Below are 19,169 nucleotides of genomic sequence, written 5' to 3' on the forward strand. Positions count from 1 at the left end.
CAAATATTAGTAATCACCAAAGAAAACCAATGAAGCCACATGATGGCCACTTCGTCTGATTTTTATTTAATGTCAGCAGAAAAGAGAAAAACAGCGTTACAAATTCTTCTGCAAAAGAAGACACTGAAGGGAAAAAGATCTGACAAACATCTTGACCACATGACTCTAACCACTCCACTTCCTTTAGATGTTTCTCTTGATTTTTGTCACACTGAAACACTCACAAGCAAGCACACATGCATTTTAGACTGTGTATGATAAGTTTTTCCACTCTGTCTGAGAATGTTTCCTGAAGACTTGATTCAAACAAATACATACAAATTTGACAAATGGCGTGTAAATGTAAATGTTCTACTAGATTTCCTGTCTACTGCGTCGACTTAAACTCCTCTGCTTTTCAGTCCATAATCTTTTTCATTTTTTGCCATTAGCAAGCATTCAGTCCATTTTGACACCACATCTGTATCTTTAATCCATGTTAGGGCTGGGCGATATATCGAGATATTTATATATATCGATATATTTTCAAAAGCGATATGGTACAAGACAATATCGTTTATATCGATTTTTAATTTTTTTTTTTTTTTTTTTTTTCTTTTTTACATTTTTTTTTTTTTTGATTTTGATATAGCTTATTTTGTGACAAATTGACTTGAATGTTTTATTTGAGATTTGCACAAATGTTTTGTTATTTGCACAACTGTCAACCTCAGTGGAAAAGTCTGCCTGTTACTGTCTACATTGTATTAATTGCACAGTGTATTTTAATGTAATTGTTATGCAGGAAAGGGATATTTGTTTTATTTTATTCAAGAAGCATTTTTATTCTATATATGCAGGCAGTTTATTTTTATTTCATTTGTTTTATACATTTTGATATTGTGCAGACCACTGTTAACAAAGGAACCTGTGTGACATTTGGCACGAGGCTTTGTATTAAAACTGACTGTTTTTTTAAGGGTTTGCCTCAGAAAAAAATGAAGCTAACAGAGATGCTATGCTATAATGCTTTGGGGGAAACTCCAATTATGGCACAGAAAAAATATCGAGATATATATCGAGTATCGCCATTTAGCTAGAAAATATCGAGATATGACTTTTGGTCCATATCGCCCAGCCCTAATCCATGTATTCTCTTTTTCTCCCCTCCATCATCCTTGATGAAGCATCAACCTATGAAAGGTAACCATAATTTCTTTATTAACTCTGAGATCTCAGGTTTTTTTTTTTTTTTTGTTTTTCAATGTATTTACCCTTCATTTATCCAGGAAATGTCCCATTGACATACAAGATCTCTTCTTCCAGATTCCTGGTCAAGACAGCACACTTATGTTTCATATATAAGACAGGGTGGTTCCCATGCCTCATTTTCCTCCACAACTTTATATTTCCTTGACAAAAATCACCCAGAGGGCATTCAGACGGAGACCAGAGACACCTTACTGGCATCCTTAGGATTCAAATTCCAAAACTGTCCCCCTGGGCTATGTCTTGATGCCACAACAGCTTGGGAGAAATGTCACTCCTGCAATATAAGCTCCCAGCTCCATGTTCCTGCTTGTACAATTCTTTCCCTGTGTGACTTTACCCATAATAAAAGCACGTCTGACTAAAATAAAACATTCTGACAGTGTATTATGGAACCAGGCTCGACAGTAATGGCTCTCCTCCCTCCAACATGTTATGCTCTGCTCTGTCCCTGTTTTTTCCCCAAAAGAATAACACAACACCAGGTGAAAAACAAGAAAAGCAAAGGAAATATCCTGATCTGTAACTCCATTGTTACTTTTTTGTGTCCAAAGGTTACAGGACAAAACCTGGGCCAATCCTCCACAGGTTGGAGAGAAGAGACAAAACTCTAGTATGGTCTGTTAGTAGGCCTGTGTTGAAAAAAATCGATTGCCCAATTCTAAATCGATTCTCATATTAATTCCTAAAAATCGATTCATTTATTTATGTTTTTTTTTTTTCATCATTACATTACAACTTTTGGTTATTTTTTTGTTTACCCCCAAAAAAGGAATGTTTTGTTGGACACGAGAATAACTGGTGCCATGTTTTTGCCTTTAAATATATGTTTAAAGGTATGAAAACATTAAAGTTTTAGGTTATAATTGCATAAATTGTCTATATTTCATTACTTTATACAGTATATGTCTTGGGGTTACATTTGCAAAAAATGCTGAAAACCGAATGCTCAAAAATTAAAAACCCAAATAGACCGAAAATGGAACAAATAAAAACGGAATGTGGGAAAAAATAAAACCGATTTCATCCGTCTCTGTTTCCTCCCTGTATCTGTTTGGTAATTCTGACCCACACGATGTTTCTGAAAGCAGTTCTATCAGCATTCTGGGAGCTGATTGGTCCTTACAGCATCATTAGCTGCCAATACTTGCTGTTTAATCTCAATATAATACTAGTAGTAATATTTTGCATAACTACAGTCATATAATTCATGCAACAGCTCAAAAAATAGTTTTAATAACACTAACCCAAATCAATATCGGAATCGAATCGAATCTTGATAAATCGATTCTGAATCTTAAGAATCGGAATCGAATCTTGACATTTGAATCGATCCCCAGCCCTATCTGTTAGTATGTTGGTCAAACACATCATCGTACTTATACCTAAGGCAGCTCTCAGTTAGTTTTTAGCTGTGGCCATTCATCAAGTTTGGCTAAACAATGCAGTGTGAACACTTTCAATTATTACGGGTGATCAGTAGCATACATACAGACACACACTATTGGTAGTTATTAGAAAATATGTACCATTCAGAAGTAAAAGCCTTATAATACACATCTTTGCCATCATAGGCGGCCTCCCTAGACTGCCTTTCCTTTCATCACAGTAAGAATCCACCACCGAAGCATCACCACTTCAGGCTGATCTCTCTAACTCGGCAACGTCAAGGAAAGAACAAACACAAAATGTCACAAACGGTGGAAAAATGGGTTTTAAAATATCCTCAATTTTTAATCACACTGTGTACTTTAGCTGACCAGCAAACCAAAACCCAAAGATGATACATTTTCAAGTAGTTTCGTCCTTGAAAGCTTTTGACAAGATTTGGAGAGTATTTATCAACTACTGACAAAGTTGGGGGTGTTTGGTGGTGCAGTGGGTTAAGCAAGCGGCTCATAAACTGAGGCTACAGCCCTGCAGTGGTCGCAGGTTCGAATCCCGGCCTGCTCACCTTTGCTGCATGTCATCCCCATTCTCTCTCTCTACCCCCTTCCTGTCTGCAACTTGAATAAAGGGCCACTAGAGCCCAAAAAAATCTTTAAACAAAAAAACAAAACTACTGACAAATTCTATGACACACTGATCGTTGCCCTGATTTAGTTCCTTCAGTCTAGACGTTTCCATCCAACTAATTCTAGTAGCGTAGTTGGTCATTACATAACAGCATTTAAATGGAAAACCAGCCCTTATTCCTACCATACCCAATTGCAGATGTCATTTAGGCGACATTTACACTTGTACATTTGTGAGTGTGAGTGCATGCAAATGTTTCTAAAGGCTTTTTTTGTGTGTCCACACTAGACTACAACACCAATGTCTACAAATTGAAACAATTGCAGCAGAACGATCATTTTTGTATTACTTATTAAACTATTCTAGTACAGAAGTTGCCTGATTCTCTCCAACTGAGAATTTTGTTTTTAAATTTGATCAGATTGATATAATCTGTAATATTGGGGGTTGAACTTGTAATATTGGCTTTTCTGCTTATAACCAAGAATAGCTGAGATAAGTTCAAAAACAGTGACAGACCCGTTGATGTACAAAGGGTTTACAATACCTGAGGCATAATGTTCTTTGAAGCCTTTAATACAGTTAACAACCAATGTGTTCCTTTGAACTTTGTGGTTTTTACCTTTGGAGAATCTCTATGACTCAGTATTCCTGACAAGAGTCATTACTGCTGATTTCGCCTTCATACTGACAATGTAATCGGTCTTAATCCTCCAAATCCTCTTTTCATTCAAGTATGGTGTGTGAAAGCTTTTAATTAGGGAGAAAAAAGGGGGACAGAATATGGGATCAAACTTTATGAAGAGTGAACTTTCTAAAAATCCACCACTGACTCAAGCTTTATCATTTATGAGCCCTTGAATTAATTATGCCAGTAAGATCAAGAGCAAGTAAAATAGGCAAATTACACATTATAGCAAATACAATCCTGGCGTGAACACCAGAAACCTGAGTAAAGTTGTTTTTTTTTAGGGCAAGTAATAAAAATCTTTGCAGTTTAGTCATATTCTCTCAATGTTTTCACAGTGTCTCTGAGTTTTTAGATCCTTCCTTTGTGCCCACTTGCGCAGGAAATCTCTTGCCTGCTTTTGTCCAAAAAGCCTCGCTGTGCTTTCCCATGACTGTAAATGTTTTCATTCAACACCGGTGAACTCAGCTGTAACTCAACACCCTCCCTTGGCAGCTTTAGTTTTACATGCAGTTTACTATGTTAAGAAGGTACCGTGAAGAAACCCATTTCACAGAGTACAGCACGAGCCGTCCAGGTTATGGGTCTCGATGAGCCTTTGTCAATGTTTGCAATGATCCAGTTTGGACATATGGTGGAAGATCCATCAGGGGTTCGTATTAGCAATGGTTTGCTGTTTAATGTAAATGCCAGGGGCCAGAGACATAAATGATGGAGGCTGTGTGCACCTCAAGATTTCCTAAGACAAAGTGCACACAGGTTTTTGAAGCATTTGGATGTGATGAAAAGTAAACGCGAACAAGCTGACATAATGCAAAACAGCCAACTTCAATAGAAATGTGGTAATTTATTTATTTATTTTCTTAAATCTGATTTTGTTTCTTTTCATTTCTCTAGTTAGTTATTTGTGTTTGTGAAAAAAGCAGCTTGCAATATATCAAGCAACATCTTGGGGAAACAGTAGACAGTCCCCTATCTACAAAAATAGGGTACGTCTCTCTCACAGGAGGTTGCACGTTTCTCTGCCGCTGTACGTGTTTGAGAGCAGTGAGTAACAGCGCGGGTGAATGAGCTTTTTGCACATGTGTTGTCCTTGTGGTGACTCAGATGAAACATGTGAGGCAAAAAAAATTGTGATGTGACATTATAGCAATCTGATTAAAATAATGTCACAGTTATCTCATGTTCTGTATGTTATCATGTGAGAACTATACAAAATAAAACAAAAAAAAAAAATCAGCATAAACCATGCCATGAAATATCAGCACACCTTTATTCTCTTATTTAAAACTAAAAATACTCTTCATATATGTCCTGTTTTTTTTTCCACCTGGCCCAAACACAGAAGAAAGCATGTTAAGTAAGCTGATGAAGCAGCAGGGACGCCCAGTGACTTTATTTTATCTTTATCTGTATCTTAATTTTGTTTTTTTTTCATCTTCTCGTTTTTCCGTGTCTTGAAACTAAACACCAACCGCTCAGTGTTTAAGCATTCCTTGAACAGAGATGGATGAAATTTGTTGTTTAGACGACAAAGGCTTGCAGAATTAATCGATGGAGATAGCGAGCTTGCATTGCCACTATGTTGACAGAGGGGAATGTAGCAGAAATTTGAGTCCACTTCGTTGTAAAGTTGCCATTCGTGACGATCAGAGCTGAATAGGATCAATTTTTTGGCACACGGGTAGAGGGGTAACTCTTTCCTACTTGATACTAGTAATATCAACTAACTGTTTGTCCTGTGGCACGGAGGCTTTAGTTGCTCTTCTAATCTTCAAACATGACCCCCCTCCCCTCCCCCCTGCAGACCGCTGTTTCCTTGAAGCCAGGGCGAATTTAAGCAAAGAACAGGACCATTGTGATTTTTGGGGGATCAAAGAATCAAAGAATCATGCCATTCAACAAAAGATATTTGCAAAGTTTCTAAAAACCTAAATCATTATTACAAAATGTACCAGAGAGTTCTATGGGTTTAAATAATCACGTGATGCTAAATGGGCAGACTACTTTGGGCAGATCAGCTGAGAGAAACTGAAAAGCAGAACCTTTGTGGTGGGCACACTTAGTTTGGGAAATACTATTCATTGAACCAAAGCAGACAAAGACGGTCATTAGCACACTTGGTTTCATGCTTTATCCGTCTAGTCGAAACAAAAGCATTTGTCACATGATATCTGCAGCATACATACATGCGGTGAACACACGCTCGGTGAATACACTGCTGAAGAATGCATGTGCACCCACACACAGTAATGACTCAGTCACTTCAAGGCAGAATTTCAGAATTTCATGAAACACTATCCCTGGAAAGAGGAAAAGATTTGGCTTTGTGGGTGAGATATGAAGACTGCTGTGATATAAAATGAAACTGTCTCTGAAGAAACAATCTGTGCTCTGATTGTCGATGTCAGCAGTATGGTCATAACGATACAAATGCTTGCTATTACCAGGATGTCCACTGGGGGTTCACCTGGCCTTGCACATCAGATTGTTGCAGACAAAAAAAAAAAAAATGAAAAAAAAAAAAAAAAAAACTGAACTGACCGTCAGCCTGGGAGCAACTGTCTCCGCCTCTTTTTATTAAGGGACTATATTTCCATGAGGCATAAATCAGTAATTGGGTTTCAGGTTTAACTAATGAACTAAAGGATCTGAAAAATCCTAATTTATTTCAATAATATTTTTTCAGCCAAGCTTAATACCATAAAACGTTGTTTTCAACAATACATTAAAAAGGGGGGGAAAAATCTAATATCATAATTATCCAGAAGGATCAAGTTTTTTATTTTTTTATTTATTTATTTAACCTTTATTTAACCAGGCAAGCAATTTAAGAACAAATTTCTTATTTAAAAGTGCAGCCTAGGGGGGTAAGGGGAGGGGGCTAAGATGGAAAAAAAACAAAGTTATATAAATACACAAAAATACATTAAAACACAATACAAAAGATATTTAAGTTAATAATAAGTTAATTTTCGCCATAGCCATTAACATCTTAAATGATTAATTACTGAAACCGAGGTTTAAATTAAGTCAATGAAAGTCGCTTAAAATGATGTCCTTTTCATCGTTTCTGACTAAATATTTGAGTGCTAAACTCTTCAGTGGTGCAATATAATACAGAAATGTCAACATAATGAAAATAATATTCTAACCATGTTAGTCCAGGATATACTTAGCGGAAAAAAATAAAAGCTTTCGAAAAGGGAAATGGATTACAAATTTATGCAGTTTATTGCATATTATCCTCTGGAACTTGGAAATTTATGGAAAGTCATGCTGATCTTGAGATTTTAAAATGTAATTTTTCTTCACTTAGAGCAGCCATATGAAATTTGACCCTCCTCAATGCTGCTGGCTCAGCAGTACAACTCATAGGGGCAGATATCTAAAAATGTGTAGCACTTCATGTGACAAATTATGTATTTTAATTAATTTGATGTAGATAAACTGAACCTAAATGGTTATAGAGGCCTACTGCATTCATGCGAGTTCAACCAGGGAATAAAGGGTAAAAAAGAAAAGAAAAGATTTTGAAAATGTTCCTATTTTTTAAGAGTTTGTAAGACATCATAGGCTCCACCTGTCGCGCTTTTTCTTGTAAAATCTAGTGCCAGCCTGTCTTTTTCATGTTCCCTGCTGTTGTGCTTCCTATGTCAGCTTCATCATGTTTCTCGTTCAGCTGACTGGGGCCCATGTGCTCCGAGGTTTAGTTGTGGTATGCAGCAAGAGCCAAATTAACGCTGCATGTTACCATAAGAGACCCTGAAGTACAACAAGTAACACAGAACAGATGGACACCAAGGTTTAGTTGTTGGAAAAGTATTTTCCACTGATGTTGCAAACGCCTCGTACTGTCAGAGAGAGGGAGAGAGAGAAAAAGTGTGCACCAAAGGAAAAACAGCATTTTTTACACAGACGTAAATACAGTCTGTCTCAATCATACTGTTACCAATGATACAGTTACTGCATATTCTCGCATTTTATTGTACTAAAGGCTCAGAATGCAAAACTTTTATCATATCAACATACAAAAAAAAATATGTGAGAGTATAACAGGAGTACAAACACATACAGACACAGAAGGACGAACTTCAAGAGCAACATGACACAGTGTAGGCACATGCACACACAGGCATGAAATGAAACCATGTGGGAAAGATTAAGGCTGAAAGAGCTGGAACAAACACATGCAGAGGCACAAACACTCACATACACACAGTTGAAATGAGATGAGAGGGGTATGATTAAGATGAAGGCTACAGGAGGTCTGAGGAAGCGTATCAGACTGTAGAAGTCTGTGGGAACACACTCTAGAAGAGAGAATACCAAGATTTTCCTGGCAGGATTCTAGCCTCGTCTATAACCCTGACTACTGGATGTCAAATGAGAGGAAAAGTAGGGCTTACAGTTGAAGAAACAGCTTCTCTGGTTGTATTACTGAAGAGGGTAAAAGATACAGAGAAATAAAGAAAACTGCACAATAAACTACAAAAGAATAGTCAAAGTCAATTACACATCAACAGGACTAATTTGTGTAACGGTATGAGTTGTCCACAGCAGGTTAGTGTTAAAGATTGAGACAAGACTGAAAATGTTAGGGTGAAGTCTCAGACAAAACTGAGCAGACTGTGGAGACGTCTGCTCTTTTCGGCTGACGAGACGAGATTCACTTCTGCAACAAAACCTCCACTTTTGTCATTCCATCTTAAAAACTACACAAGGACATAAAACCTGTCTATGAAAGACAGTATCATGGCGCTATTCTCCTACAGAAATTAAATAAATGCATAACCTATGGAGAAGAATTCAAAATTAATTTTTCAACCCAATGAAGTTCAATAAACATTGTAGAGTCTTACTGTATATTATCACTCTGATATCAAAGATCTATCAGGATGAAGAGTGTTTATTACAGTCTGTTTTGAGTTAACGTTAACATTTACAGTAACTGCCAAACTTGTTTGTCTGCAGTTTGGCCCGAGACTGCAAAGAAAAAAGGTTATTAAAAAAAGAACTGACTGGGAACATTTGATGGTGAGACTATTCTTGTAGTGCCACTTCTGTTCTCCTGGAAAGCAGGAAGCAGATATTCATTGTATGTTTTAGGTCACCAATTCAGTTTCACCTTCCTATTTCATTTTTAATTAAGTAACTCAAATATGCATTAAAGCTGACTTTACTTCCAAAACAAAATCTTTGCTTGAATTTTCAATGGAATTTAGTCTAGTCAAATTTGAGAAAATATAGGTTATACAATCAACAATGATGCAGATGCAGCAACTAATATTACCATTTTTAATAATGCAGACATAAAATTGCAGGACAAATTGTTCTTAATTAGCTTGACATTTAAAAAAAAAAACAAATCCACTGATAATCAGATAACCAGCTCCTACAGAATCATGACAGGACAGGAGATTATCTTGTATCACGCTTTCATGCTAATAGTAGGGAACTTACAGCTGCTCTTTGGTTGCAGCTTTCTCACGCAAAATATTATCAGTTTCTATGCAGCTAAATTAGCTCACTGCTTTTACTATGGTTTCTCATATATAAAGATAGACACAGACACACACACACACACATTAACAGTTATAAATAAAAACACACAAACACTCCCAGTGGATTCATATTCTATGCACAGCGCAGATATGTGCACAGTCTTGCAACGCACGCCCATATACCAACACATACACACAAAGAAGTCAACAAAGGTAAATCCATTTTGAAATTCATGAAAAAGTAGCATTGACAGAATATATAAACAGGAACAACAACTCACAACGGGCTGGTGTGTGAATAATTTCTTTCAGGGTGTGAATTGCCTTTTCTTGTGTGTGTGTTAAAAAGCGAGCATGCAGCTCCGCCACTCTCCTTCCTTTTAAGGCCATTCTCAGGACCTTATCTATCTGTCCTGCCAAGATTACACACACACACACACAGACGTCTGTATGTGTGCACACACATATACACACAAAAAAGCATCAGTGCAGTTGGCTAACTAAAGCTGAACTGCAATGAGTCTTGTGAATCCTGCCAATGCCTTCCTATTCTGTACAAACATACATCCACAAACACAAACACACACACAAAACTCAAGCTCCATCATCAAGTGAATTACCTCACACGCAGATAAGGCTGCAGCTGCTCGACGAGTTGAGGGCTGCTAAATATAATACACTCAAAACACACACCCTAAGACACACACAAGCATGCAGCAGCTTTTTCACTGACCTTTTGTTGAGCTTGACTAAACACTTAAACCACGAGAACACTGAACTCACAAGACAGTATTCAAACTTGCTGCACTGATACTTGTTTTTTTTCCTCTCTTTTTTGGGGGAGTGGGGGGTGCAGTTTTGCAGCTGGCCCTGTCTGGAAATCCTGCAGGGTTTAATGCCCTGAGCTCTTATTTGCAGGGATGCATTTTAGCACGAGCTGTGGTGTAATGAAATGTCAACAAGCAAAGTCAGAAGAAGGAAATTTGATGTTACTATTCCTAATTATAAAAAAATGCAAGTTGTTCAAAAATATATATATATTTTTAAATGTGGTAGAATTAGATTTGAGAATAGTTTAGTGGATGTATTATTATGAGGTAAAAAGGAGACAAGTTGTGACTGGCTGAAGCAAACCCAAAACAAACAGGAAATAGAGTGGGAGGTTTTAACAGTTACACTGCCAGTTTGCATGCAATACAAAACGCTCCGATTAGTTTTCATCACAAAAATCTTATACACCAGACTAACTTTATACTAACTAGACCATATCATATTCTACCACTGGAGAAATATGTATTTTTTTTTAACTGCAATGTCAGAGGTGTCATGAAAACCAAATCAGTATTCTGAGGTGAAGCTGAATGTAATTACAGCTTTTGTTTTGTTTTCTCATGTGGCAAACTGCACCAAAAGGAGCTTGTGAGATGCACTAAAATACAATTCTTGAAAACAAACAAACACCAGCAGAGAAAAGGGGTGATTTTAAAAAGGAGGGGGGAAAACCCCTGAGACTAAAACAGCTGGAAACAGGAAATTACATTTGAGTCTTTTTGTGTGTGCTTGTGTGTTTGTGTTCATTTAGACTATGTCGCATTGTTAATGTACGTTTGCCAAGCAAACCCTTGAAAGGTTTTCTGCGGGTTCCTGGCTTATTGACACAAACAGATCTGCAGACTTATCTTGTACAGATATGAAACACAAGATGAGGAACCTTCCAGATGTAAAATGGCTTAGTGTTGTGCACATTTCTGAGAAGTTTATAAAAAGCATTTTGTGAATTGCACATATAAAATCCTACGAAGCAAAGTGCTGTCACAGCAGGCAACATCTGATGAGCACCAACAGTGAAAACTGTCAGATATCGATGACAAAACCCAAGCAGGGTGGTGTTACACCTTCCTCCACCAGTGACACAGCTTAAAGGAAACATATTGTGACGTTTTACCATCACACCCTTTGGTAAAAACAGAGATAAAATGCAAAAGCTCCTTTTTCAACCATGTTTTTGAAGCACTGTCCATAGCAGCAGGTTTTAGAGGCGAAGTAAGCCAGCTTTGCCCCACCCACTTCGTACAGCAAATGCAGCAAGATGTTAAGTTTGCTGGAGATAAAGATGGATGATCCTTCTCAGATCTGGGCAATGTTACAGCATCGTGCAAATCTAAACGGCTCACTGAATTACACACTCTTGGAGAGAGTAATAGATTTTGTATGCACTGACTGTGGAAATCCTAAGAAACATGCAGAATTCAATTAAACTCATATACAATTCAAACCTGTTCATCCATCATCTTTTACCTCTAAAAAGCACATAGACAAAGTTATACACTACTGTAAATATTGATGGGAAAAGCTGTCTGAAGGGACAAAAATCATCAGTTTAACATTATAGTGTCCACTGAAACTGGTATGAAGACGCACAAACCTCGTTTCTCAAGCCAGAATCACTAAGCTTATTTAGATGCATTTGGAGTTGTAAGTATAACCCAAAAATAAAAGTTAGCCACTGATAGTTAAATTGTAATAAATGTAAAATTAAAATATTATGAAGAGTCTATTGTACAAATGTAAATGTGCACATGAGCATGTGTTTCTACCTTGGGAGGATCGTAGAGCTCCAACTGGTACCTCTCGCTTCCTCCTCTTCCCCCTCCACTTTGAGCGTCTCTGATCTTCCTGACCAGCAGGCGGCAGCGTTGCCAGTGGGGCTGAAAGTCTGAGATAGTGTCATCCACCAGCAAGTACTTGAGTTGGTCCTCTTTACAGCAGCCGCTCACGTCTGACCTCCTTGGCCTAAAGCTCCTGCTGCGTAGCCAACGGAAACTATTAAGGAGGTTAGAGACCACGCCTCGCCGTTGTAAATTGGGTATGGCTTCAGAGTTTTGACAAGAGGAGTGTGAGGAAGTGGTTGAGGATGACCCATCCTCATTGGTGGAGGAAATTCCAGCCACTCTGTCACCATTATTTGGGGGATTATTGGTGGTGGTGGTGGTGGTGGAGGTGGTGGTGGTAGGGTTGGGGGTGATGAGAGTCAGGTCCTGGGATGTGCGAGGGCTGGTTTGGGGCCATCTCCTGAACAGCCGTTTTACCGTCTGCTGTATTTGGTTGACGGAGAAATGTGTGACGTCAACATGTCCAGGACTTGACGCCAAGGAGTCAGAGGAGTACTGCTCCGTTAGCTGATGACGATCAGCGCCAGAGATCTCTTCGTTGCTATGGCTACGAATCAGTGGTGACGCACTGCCAAAACTTCGCGATCCTGAAAAAGAGTTCCCTGAAGCACATCTCAATGGCTGCTCTTGTTCCCGGTTTACCACCACCGACTCCACCTTTGGTGCCAAAGATAACAGACCCGCTCCTCCATTTGGCCTGCCCGCCTCCCGATAGTCCTGCGTCCCAGACAACGACGCGATCCGCAGTTGATTAATGACAGCATGTGATTGGAGAGCCGAGGGTAGTGACGATGTGGAAGAGGTGTTAACGGAAGCGGAAGAGCACTGTGTGTTCGGGTGGACTGGAGCGCCGTCTTTGTCAACTTCGCAGCAGAAGTGCTGTCGGAAGAGGTCGGAGAACTGTTTAGAAAAAGCTTCCGGTGGGAGCGCGTCGTGTTGTGGATGCTCTCTAGCAAAATTCCGATAATGTCCGGCCAGCTGCCGGGCTGCGGCAATGGCATGCAGCTCACAGAACTCCCTCCAGCCTCTTGGGGGCACTGCTACACTCTGACCTCCTCCTGCTGAAGCGGTGTTGGCTGGATGGATAGTGTTACCATTCATTGCAGTAACCAGGCTGGCTGAGAATCACTGCTGCAGGACAAATAAAGTTGAAAAGAAAAAGAAAGAAAGAGGAAAAGACATGGGTTACTGGAAAGAAGACAAGGGTCAATTCCAAGACTAGGGTGCAGGGACAGACAGTTGATAAAAAGACAGAAGGAAGGATGCAACTAGGTCAATATAATGTGGAGCCTTGTGCAAGAACTGGAGCACTAAAAATAAAACTGGCAAAACAGTCAGCTTCTTTTCTCTGTACTTGAAAGTTGGAAACATTAGGAGAGCACAGGCAATAAGTCAGATTTAATCAGTGCTCATTTTTTAATGGACCAAATTGATTTACTGGGCCATCTTTGGCAAATCAACATTTCCTAGAGTATCCTCATAGATAAGGATGCTTACAGATCACTCTAAGAACCAAACAGTCACCAGTTTGTGGAAAACCTGTCAACTGAATCAAGCAAAAACACTACACACGTATAATGAAATCCTGTCTTCCAGATGAGACGACTAAAGACAGAAAATTAGTGTGGCATGGAGTCAAAAAAAGGTTATTGAATCAATTCAGTATTGCACTGTACTGATACTATGGATTATTCCAAATAACTGACAACAGTAATTATTCAGTTAGGCAGTGAATGACATCCCGATTGAGGAAGTATGGTAAAAAAAATTCTCAATCACAGTGCATGAATGGCCATCTGTGTTCCTGTATTTACAAGTAACCGTATTTGCTTTTCTTTCCTCTCCAGATGTCAATGAAGGCTTAAGGCAGAAATAATCGCCAAACAAATTTAGACCATTTATACACCCAGTGGGCTTCAAAACATTAGGTTGTTGGTTTTCTTCATCTTTTTTTATCTGTTTTTTCAAGTAGAACGTATATTTGAAAGTAGACCAAGTACTACTTGGCATATCGGATTAAAAAAAAGAAAAGGGGCACTGAGAAAGATTTAGTGTCTAACCACTTGACATTTGGATTGATCATATATTTTGGAAGCTTTTGCGTGCGACTCTCCTTGCATACTCTGAGATTGTGGTATGGCAGTCTGGCCTACTACAGCAGCTCCACTTACTATTCTCTTTCCTGCACTTTGTTTCACTTCCTTACTGCTGATGCACCGTATAAAGTGTAGGATGATTAGTAAGGCTGAATAAAACTCTGTGATCAACTGAATTTCATGACCAAATAAATGACAATAGCTGGCTTGCCATGGATCCCTCCAGGCTTCTGTACCGGTGACATTTCAATGTTGTTGAGGAAGCTCCAGGATGAAAGTTAAATGTTAACATTAGCCAGAAACAAGGTTGAGAAAATGTTGGTCTCTCAGACCGTAAACGGTAGATATATGTAGGATCCTTGAGTTTGCTCACCGAGTTCGTAATCAGTATGGAGCAGCAAGATTTCAACAGGAGATACACACAGTCCCATTTTAGTCAAGAAACGTGTTTGAGTGCTACACAGAAAGAGATATTTAAGTCAACTACCTCAGGAACATCACAAATGTATTTGCCCAAACTATCTGTTATCACCAGGAGCTTGAAGGAGAGGAACGAGTTAAATGTCCATTAGGCAAAATGCAAAATGCAATTTGCACCATGTTACCAAACTTCCAGCAAATTCTGAGCATCCAGAAATAAGAAATGCATCAGTCACCATACATCCGTTTTGACAGTGACCATTTAGATTTTTGATACTGAAAAGACGAGAGCCAAAATATGTCATATTATTGCATCAATGTTATGGCAAAAGCTCTGTCGTATTTAAGCAAAAGATAAGTTAAAGGCTGAAAAGGCCTTGGTCAAAAGTTCTGACTGTAATTGCCAAAGATAAAAGGCTGAACATTCATGCTAGAAATTATATCAGATGTTGCAACACTTGGCGTGACTGTCTCACACACATTTTTAAGAAATATGCAGCACATGACCCACAGATCAGATACTTTGTTTAATAATGACACAATCTTTATACAAATGTCTGGTTCGTATTATGGTTTCTAGTTACTTGTGCAGGTGTAGCATCAACCAAGTGAAATAAAAAAATTAAAAAAAACGCAACAAAACAAACAAAAAAACGTATTAAGGTAATAACAAAAACCTAACTTTTGAAACAATAAATAAACAGAATCTGACTTGGATAAGCCCCCTACCTTGGATACTAGAAAAAAACGAATTTGTCATTACTCAAAGTTGACTGACTTTTAAAAAGAAACTGAGATTCAGCAAACTGAAATCTTAAATTGTCAAGCTTTTTTCTGAAGGTTTTTTTTCCCCTCTCTTTTTAATTTAACATCATATGAATACAAACTGTAGAATTCAGTCAACTGCACTGGTAATATGGGATGATTAAATAGTACATACAGATTTTTGTCATTCAAACAATGACCATAGGTAGAATTATCTGATAATGTGAGACTTATTAGAAGTGAAACATTGATGTCTAAAGAGCGTATATAAATGAGAGAAATGCATTATAACTAAAGGTTTTTATTTTTACTAGCGCCTCCAATAATGAGCTGCTGAACATCAGAATACATTCACGGCTAAACTCAGGTATTAAGAAGGACTTATCCTATACGTATTTGCCTAGAGTACATACCATCTACTTCCAGTGCAGCAGAGAAGAGTCTATTCTAAATACAGGAAGTATTGTGTGCGTGCGTGTGGAATAGTGGGGAGGGGGAGTCCAAGACTGTGCTCCAACAGATCACAAAAAAACTGCAACAGACAGGAGGGTCGTTGTGGTCAGGCAAAAAGAGCAGAAACATGTCTCGTTATCTGGTGGCTAACATTGCTCTCCATGCTCTGAGCAACGACGTTCAGAGATGAAAAAGTTGTAAAAACTTGGGATCATGTCTCGTAATAAGCCCACACATTTTTCTTGAGTGTTGTCAAACATACCAGGGGAGACGTACGTCAACAAGGCTGTGAAAACTTGGCATCGTGAAATATTGCGTCACTACAGTTCCTGGATGTGTCCTGTCACAACAACCAATTCTCTTCCGGTACGTTTCAGAGCGCGCTTAGTGCATGCCCCCTTGTGCCCCTCCAGCTGGCCCCCCCCAGAAGCCTGTTTCTATCTTCCTGGCCAGCCCAGCCATGACTCAGCACTGACTAACTACAGAGCATGTACGTACACACACACGCACATATATATAGATACAGACACACACACACTTCCTCTCGCTGCATCCCTCTGGGGGCTTGGTCGTCTCTGTTCCCAGGGTTTTCCTTTTCTTTTCATCTTCTCCGTCCTCTGGTATGAGGATCCCCAAATGTGTGCGGATTTATTCTTCCTTTACTTTCACCATGAAAGAGGGGCACAGGGAAAACAAGACCAGAAAAGTTTTGTCTCTTTTTCTATCCTCTCATCCAGGACCTCCAACCTCAGCTTGGCACAATGTTAGTATATAATTGCGTGACTAGAAAGACAAATAAAAAAAAACCTTCACCCCAAGCTGAAAATGGAGATCAATCCTGCACACAAAAAAAAGCCAACACTCGTACATTTGTTTCTCCTTCACCTTACTCGGAGTCATCATTTCCTTCTTTCTCACAATCTACAATACTCACATTCTTTACTGTGACACACTCGCTCTAGCACACTGAATACTTTCTTCGTCTCTTTCACTGGAAATCTGGCACCACAAGCAGCCAGAGAAACTGCTGCACTGAGCAACTTTTGGACAAGTTGCGAATGTTCACATTAGCTGCAGTTCTTTAGACAAGAGGGAAGAAACTGCTACTATTCACATGACGATGAAACTGCTGATGCTGCGGCTCAAACTCAACCACCGTTGTCTTAACAAACCTGTGTTTGTTAAGAAGAATTAATCCGAAGAAGGAATTTTATGCTTGGGCCTGCGATTTCTAATAACAAGTTGTTGAAAAGCAAGTAACATGAGGAGTACACCTTTATCCCTTTCTCATGACTTTGTTGCAACCAGAGGTGGAATTCCTTTCTCTCTCTTTTTTTTTCATACTGTGAATGACCTAAATTTTGTTTTCATCGAGCAGGAAGGAAATGGGATGTGTAAAATACACTTGAATACCGTTGACACACATCAGCTCACCGAGTTGATGTGCGACACCAGTTGGAGTCAACCTCAGGAGACATTAGGGTAATGAATGTATGATGCTGAGGTATGTCATTCACTCTGAATGCCCAGACACCAAAATGAGAGAGTAGCAGTATGCCAGCAGTAATCCGGCTGCAGCAGGAGCAGAGCCAAATGCAATTTCCTTGCAACCAGCCTTGCTTGTTAAATGCAAATGCTGCTCACTAAAGACACTACCACTAAGTAAAAAAGATTTAAAAGAGAAAAAAGAACAAAGTTTTAGTGCAAAACCAGTAGATTAAAATCTACAAAGACTGGGGCTTATAGAACATGCAGATATTTATCAAAGCTGCTGGTGGAAGCCCAACTGCAGGGAGGTCCTATTTATATCTTGAGAGACCGGTATCAGCTCTCACACACCACTATGTGCTCTCTGGTGTCCACTGTTCCAAAATATTTTTGTATTGTTGCGCGCACACACGCACGCACACACACGCACGCACACATTCATGAAAGTGGTTATTCTTTCATAAAACTTTCTTCTGATTTATTCTTGATTAAAACAAATCCATTATGAATGTTATCAAAATTAACAACCCTAAAAAATATCTGTACCTGTTTGATTACAACAAGTCATCATGTTTAAAAATTAGCAAAAGGGTGAGACTGTGAGACAGTTGTTTTGCATTGTGACTATGAACTATTCCTTTGTCTGGTAACCACAGGGTCCTGGTTTGCTACAGAAATAGAGGCAGGCGTTCTTCTCAACCACCTACCTGGGAGCTTAAACAACAGCTTTACTGTACTGCCTGAACTTCAAGGCACCTCTCTGAGCACACACAATGGTAATCCTGAAGCTGCCTTTATTATCATCATAGACATTCACGTAAGAGCAGGGGACTGGGCCAAGTAAGGGATGATGTCTGCAATTTTCTTTAAAGTACAATAGGTCCCTTCTAATCTAAAGGTCCCAACATATGCAAACTGCATTTATCCCAGCTGCTCAGTTTAAATATCTGTTTAGCAACCAACCAAAGTGGTTGATTTGTAACAATCTCTGCTCAGTGTTTATCCTTTAACACGTGCACTTTAAATTCTCCAAAGGTTCTATTAACCACAATGTCCTTAAACACACTAGTACAATTGTACGTCACCATCAAAAAACTACGAGACTGCCACATTTAAAGTCAGGGCACTATGGACTCACCTACCGAGTCAAACCTGTTCAAGCCAGGACTCTCATTGAACACTAAAAATTGTAAGTTAAGTATTTTCACCAGTTTGGTTTGTTGTAATGCGAGTATGGTTTACCTTGTGTGCGCATTTTAGCTATTATGCAAGGTACTGCATGCTCTTTTGCACATAACAAAATGTGCCCCAAGAGTTGTGTTAAAATTTGTATTCGCAAGGAAGTGCAAAACTGTAAACAAGCTTCTAAAGAGGTTCAACCTGTCGAAGAGTGGGTGGTGTTGAATCGAATGGATCACTCTAGATTACACAAGTTCAATCAAGATACATTTTTAATGGCCGTGCATTCAAACGTTAACAAATGAATCATAGTCAAAGGGATTTGTGAGCCCAGGGAGAATGTCCACCTCTAGTAAATGTCAATGATTCCATTAATGCAGTAAAAGCCAAGTCATCAACAAACACAAAGAAATTAAACGATTTGTTGTTCGACCACAGAACCGAAAAGTGAAACTTTCCCAACAAATAGCTTATTTCCTATACCTAGATTACAAAAAAATTGTCTAAATCGACAATTGATAGACCACCTCTGTCAGAGTTTTTGAACTGATGAAAATGTGTGGAGGAAAAAGTAGTAATCTGCTCTCTTTCCGAAAGACTTGAAGGTGCTAATATACACGAGCAGGCCTGAACATGCATT

The 19,169-nt window shown here is 38.9% G+C and overlaps 1 protein-coding gene across 3 annotated transcripts in view; it reads right to left on the bottom strand.

The window, feature by feature from the left end:
* The window catches only part of sh2b3 (SH2B adaptor protein 3), a 51,823-nt gene that overhangs the window by 20,635 nt on the left and 12,019 nt on the right, over window positions 1–19,169 (bottom strand). Inside the window, exons 1-2 of one of the 3 annotated variants that reach the window (XM_061729410.1) lie at window positions 17,297–17,368; window positions 12,054–13,259 (exon numbers count right to left, since the gene is read on the bottom strand). In XM_061729410.1, the coding sequence (XP_061585394.1) occupies window positions 12,054–13,229 (1,176 nt within the window). In that variant the 5' untranslated portion in view covers window positions 13,230–13,259; window positions 17,297–17,368. Of the gene's footprint in view, window positions 1–12,053; window positions 13,260–17,296; window positions 17,369–19,169 lie in introns of those variants that run through there. The other 2 variants (XM_061729409.1, XM_061729408.1) reach the window with 2 other exon arrangements.

This window comes from Cololabis saira, chromosome 9 (genome assembly GCF_033807715.1).
Source record: "Cololabis saira isolate AMF1-May2022 chromosome 9, fColSai1.1, whole genome shotgun sequence".
In the NCBI taxonomy this organism is placed as follows: domain Eukaryota; kingdom Metazoa; phylum Chordata; class Actinopteri; order Beloniformes; family Belonidae; genus Cololabis; species Cololabis saira.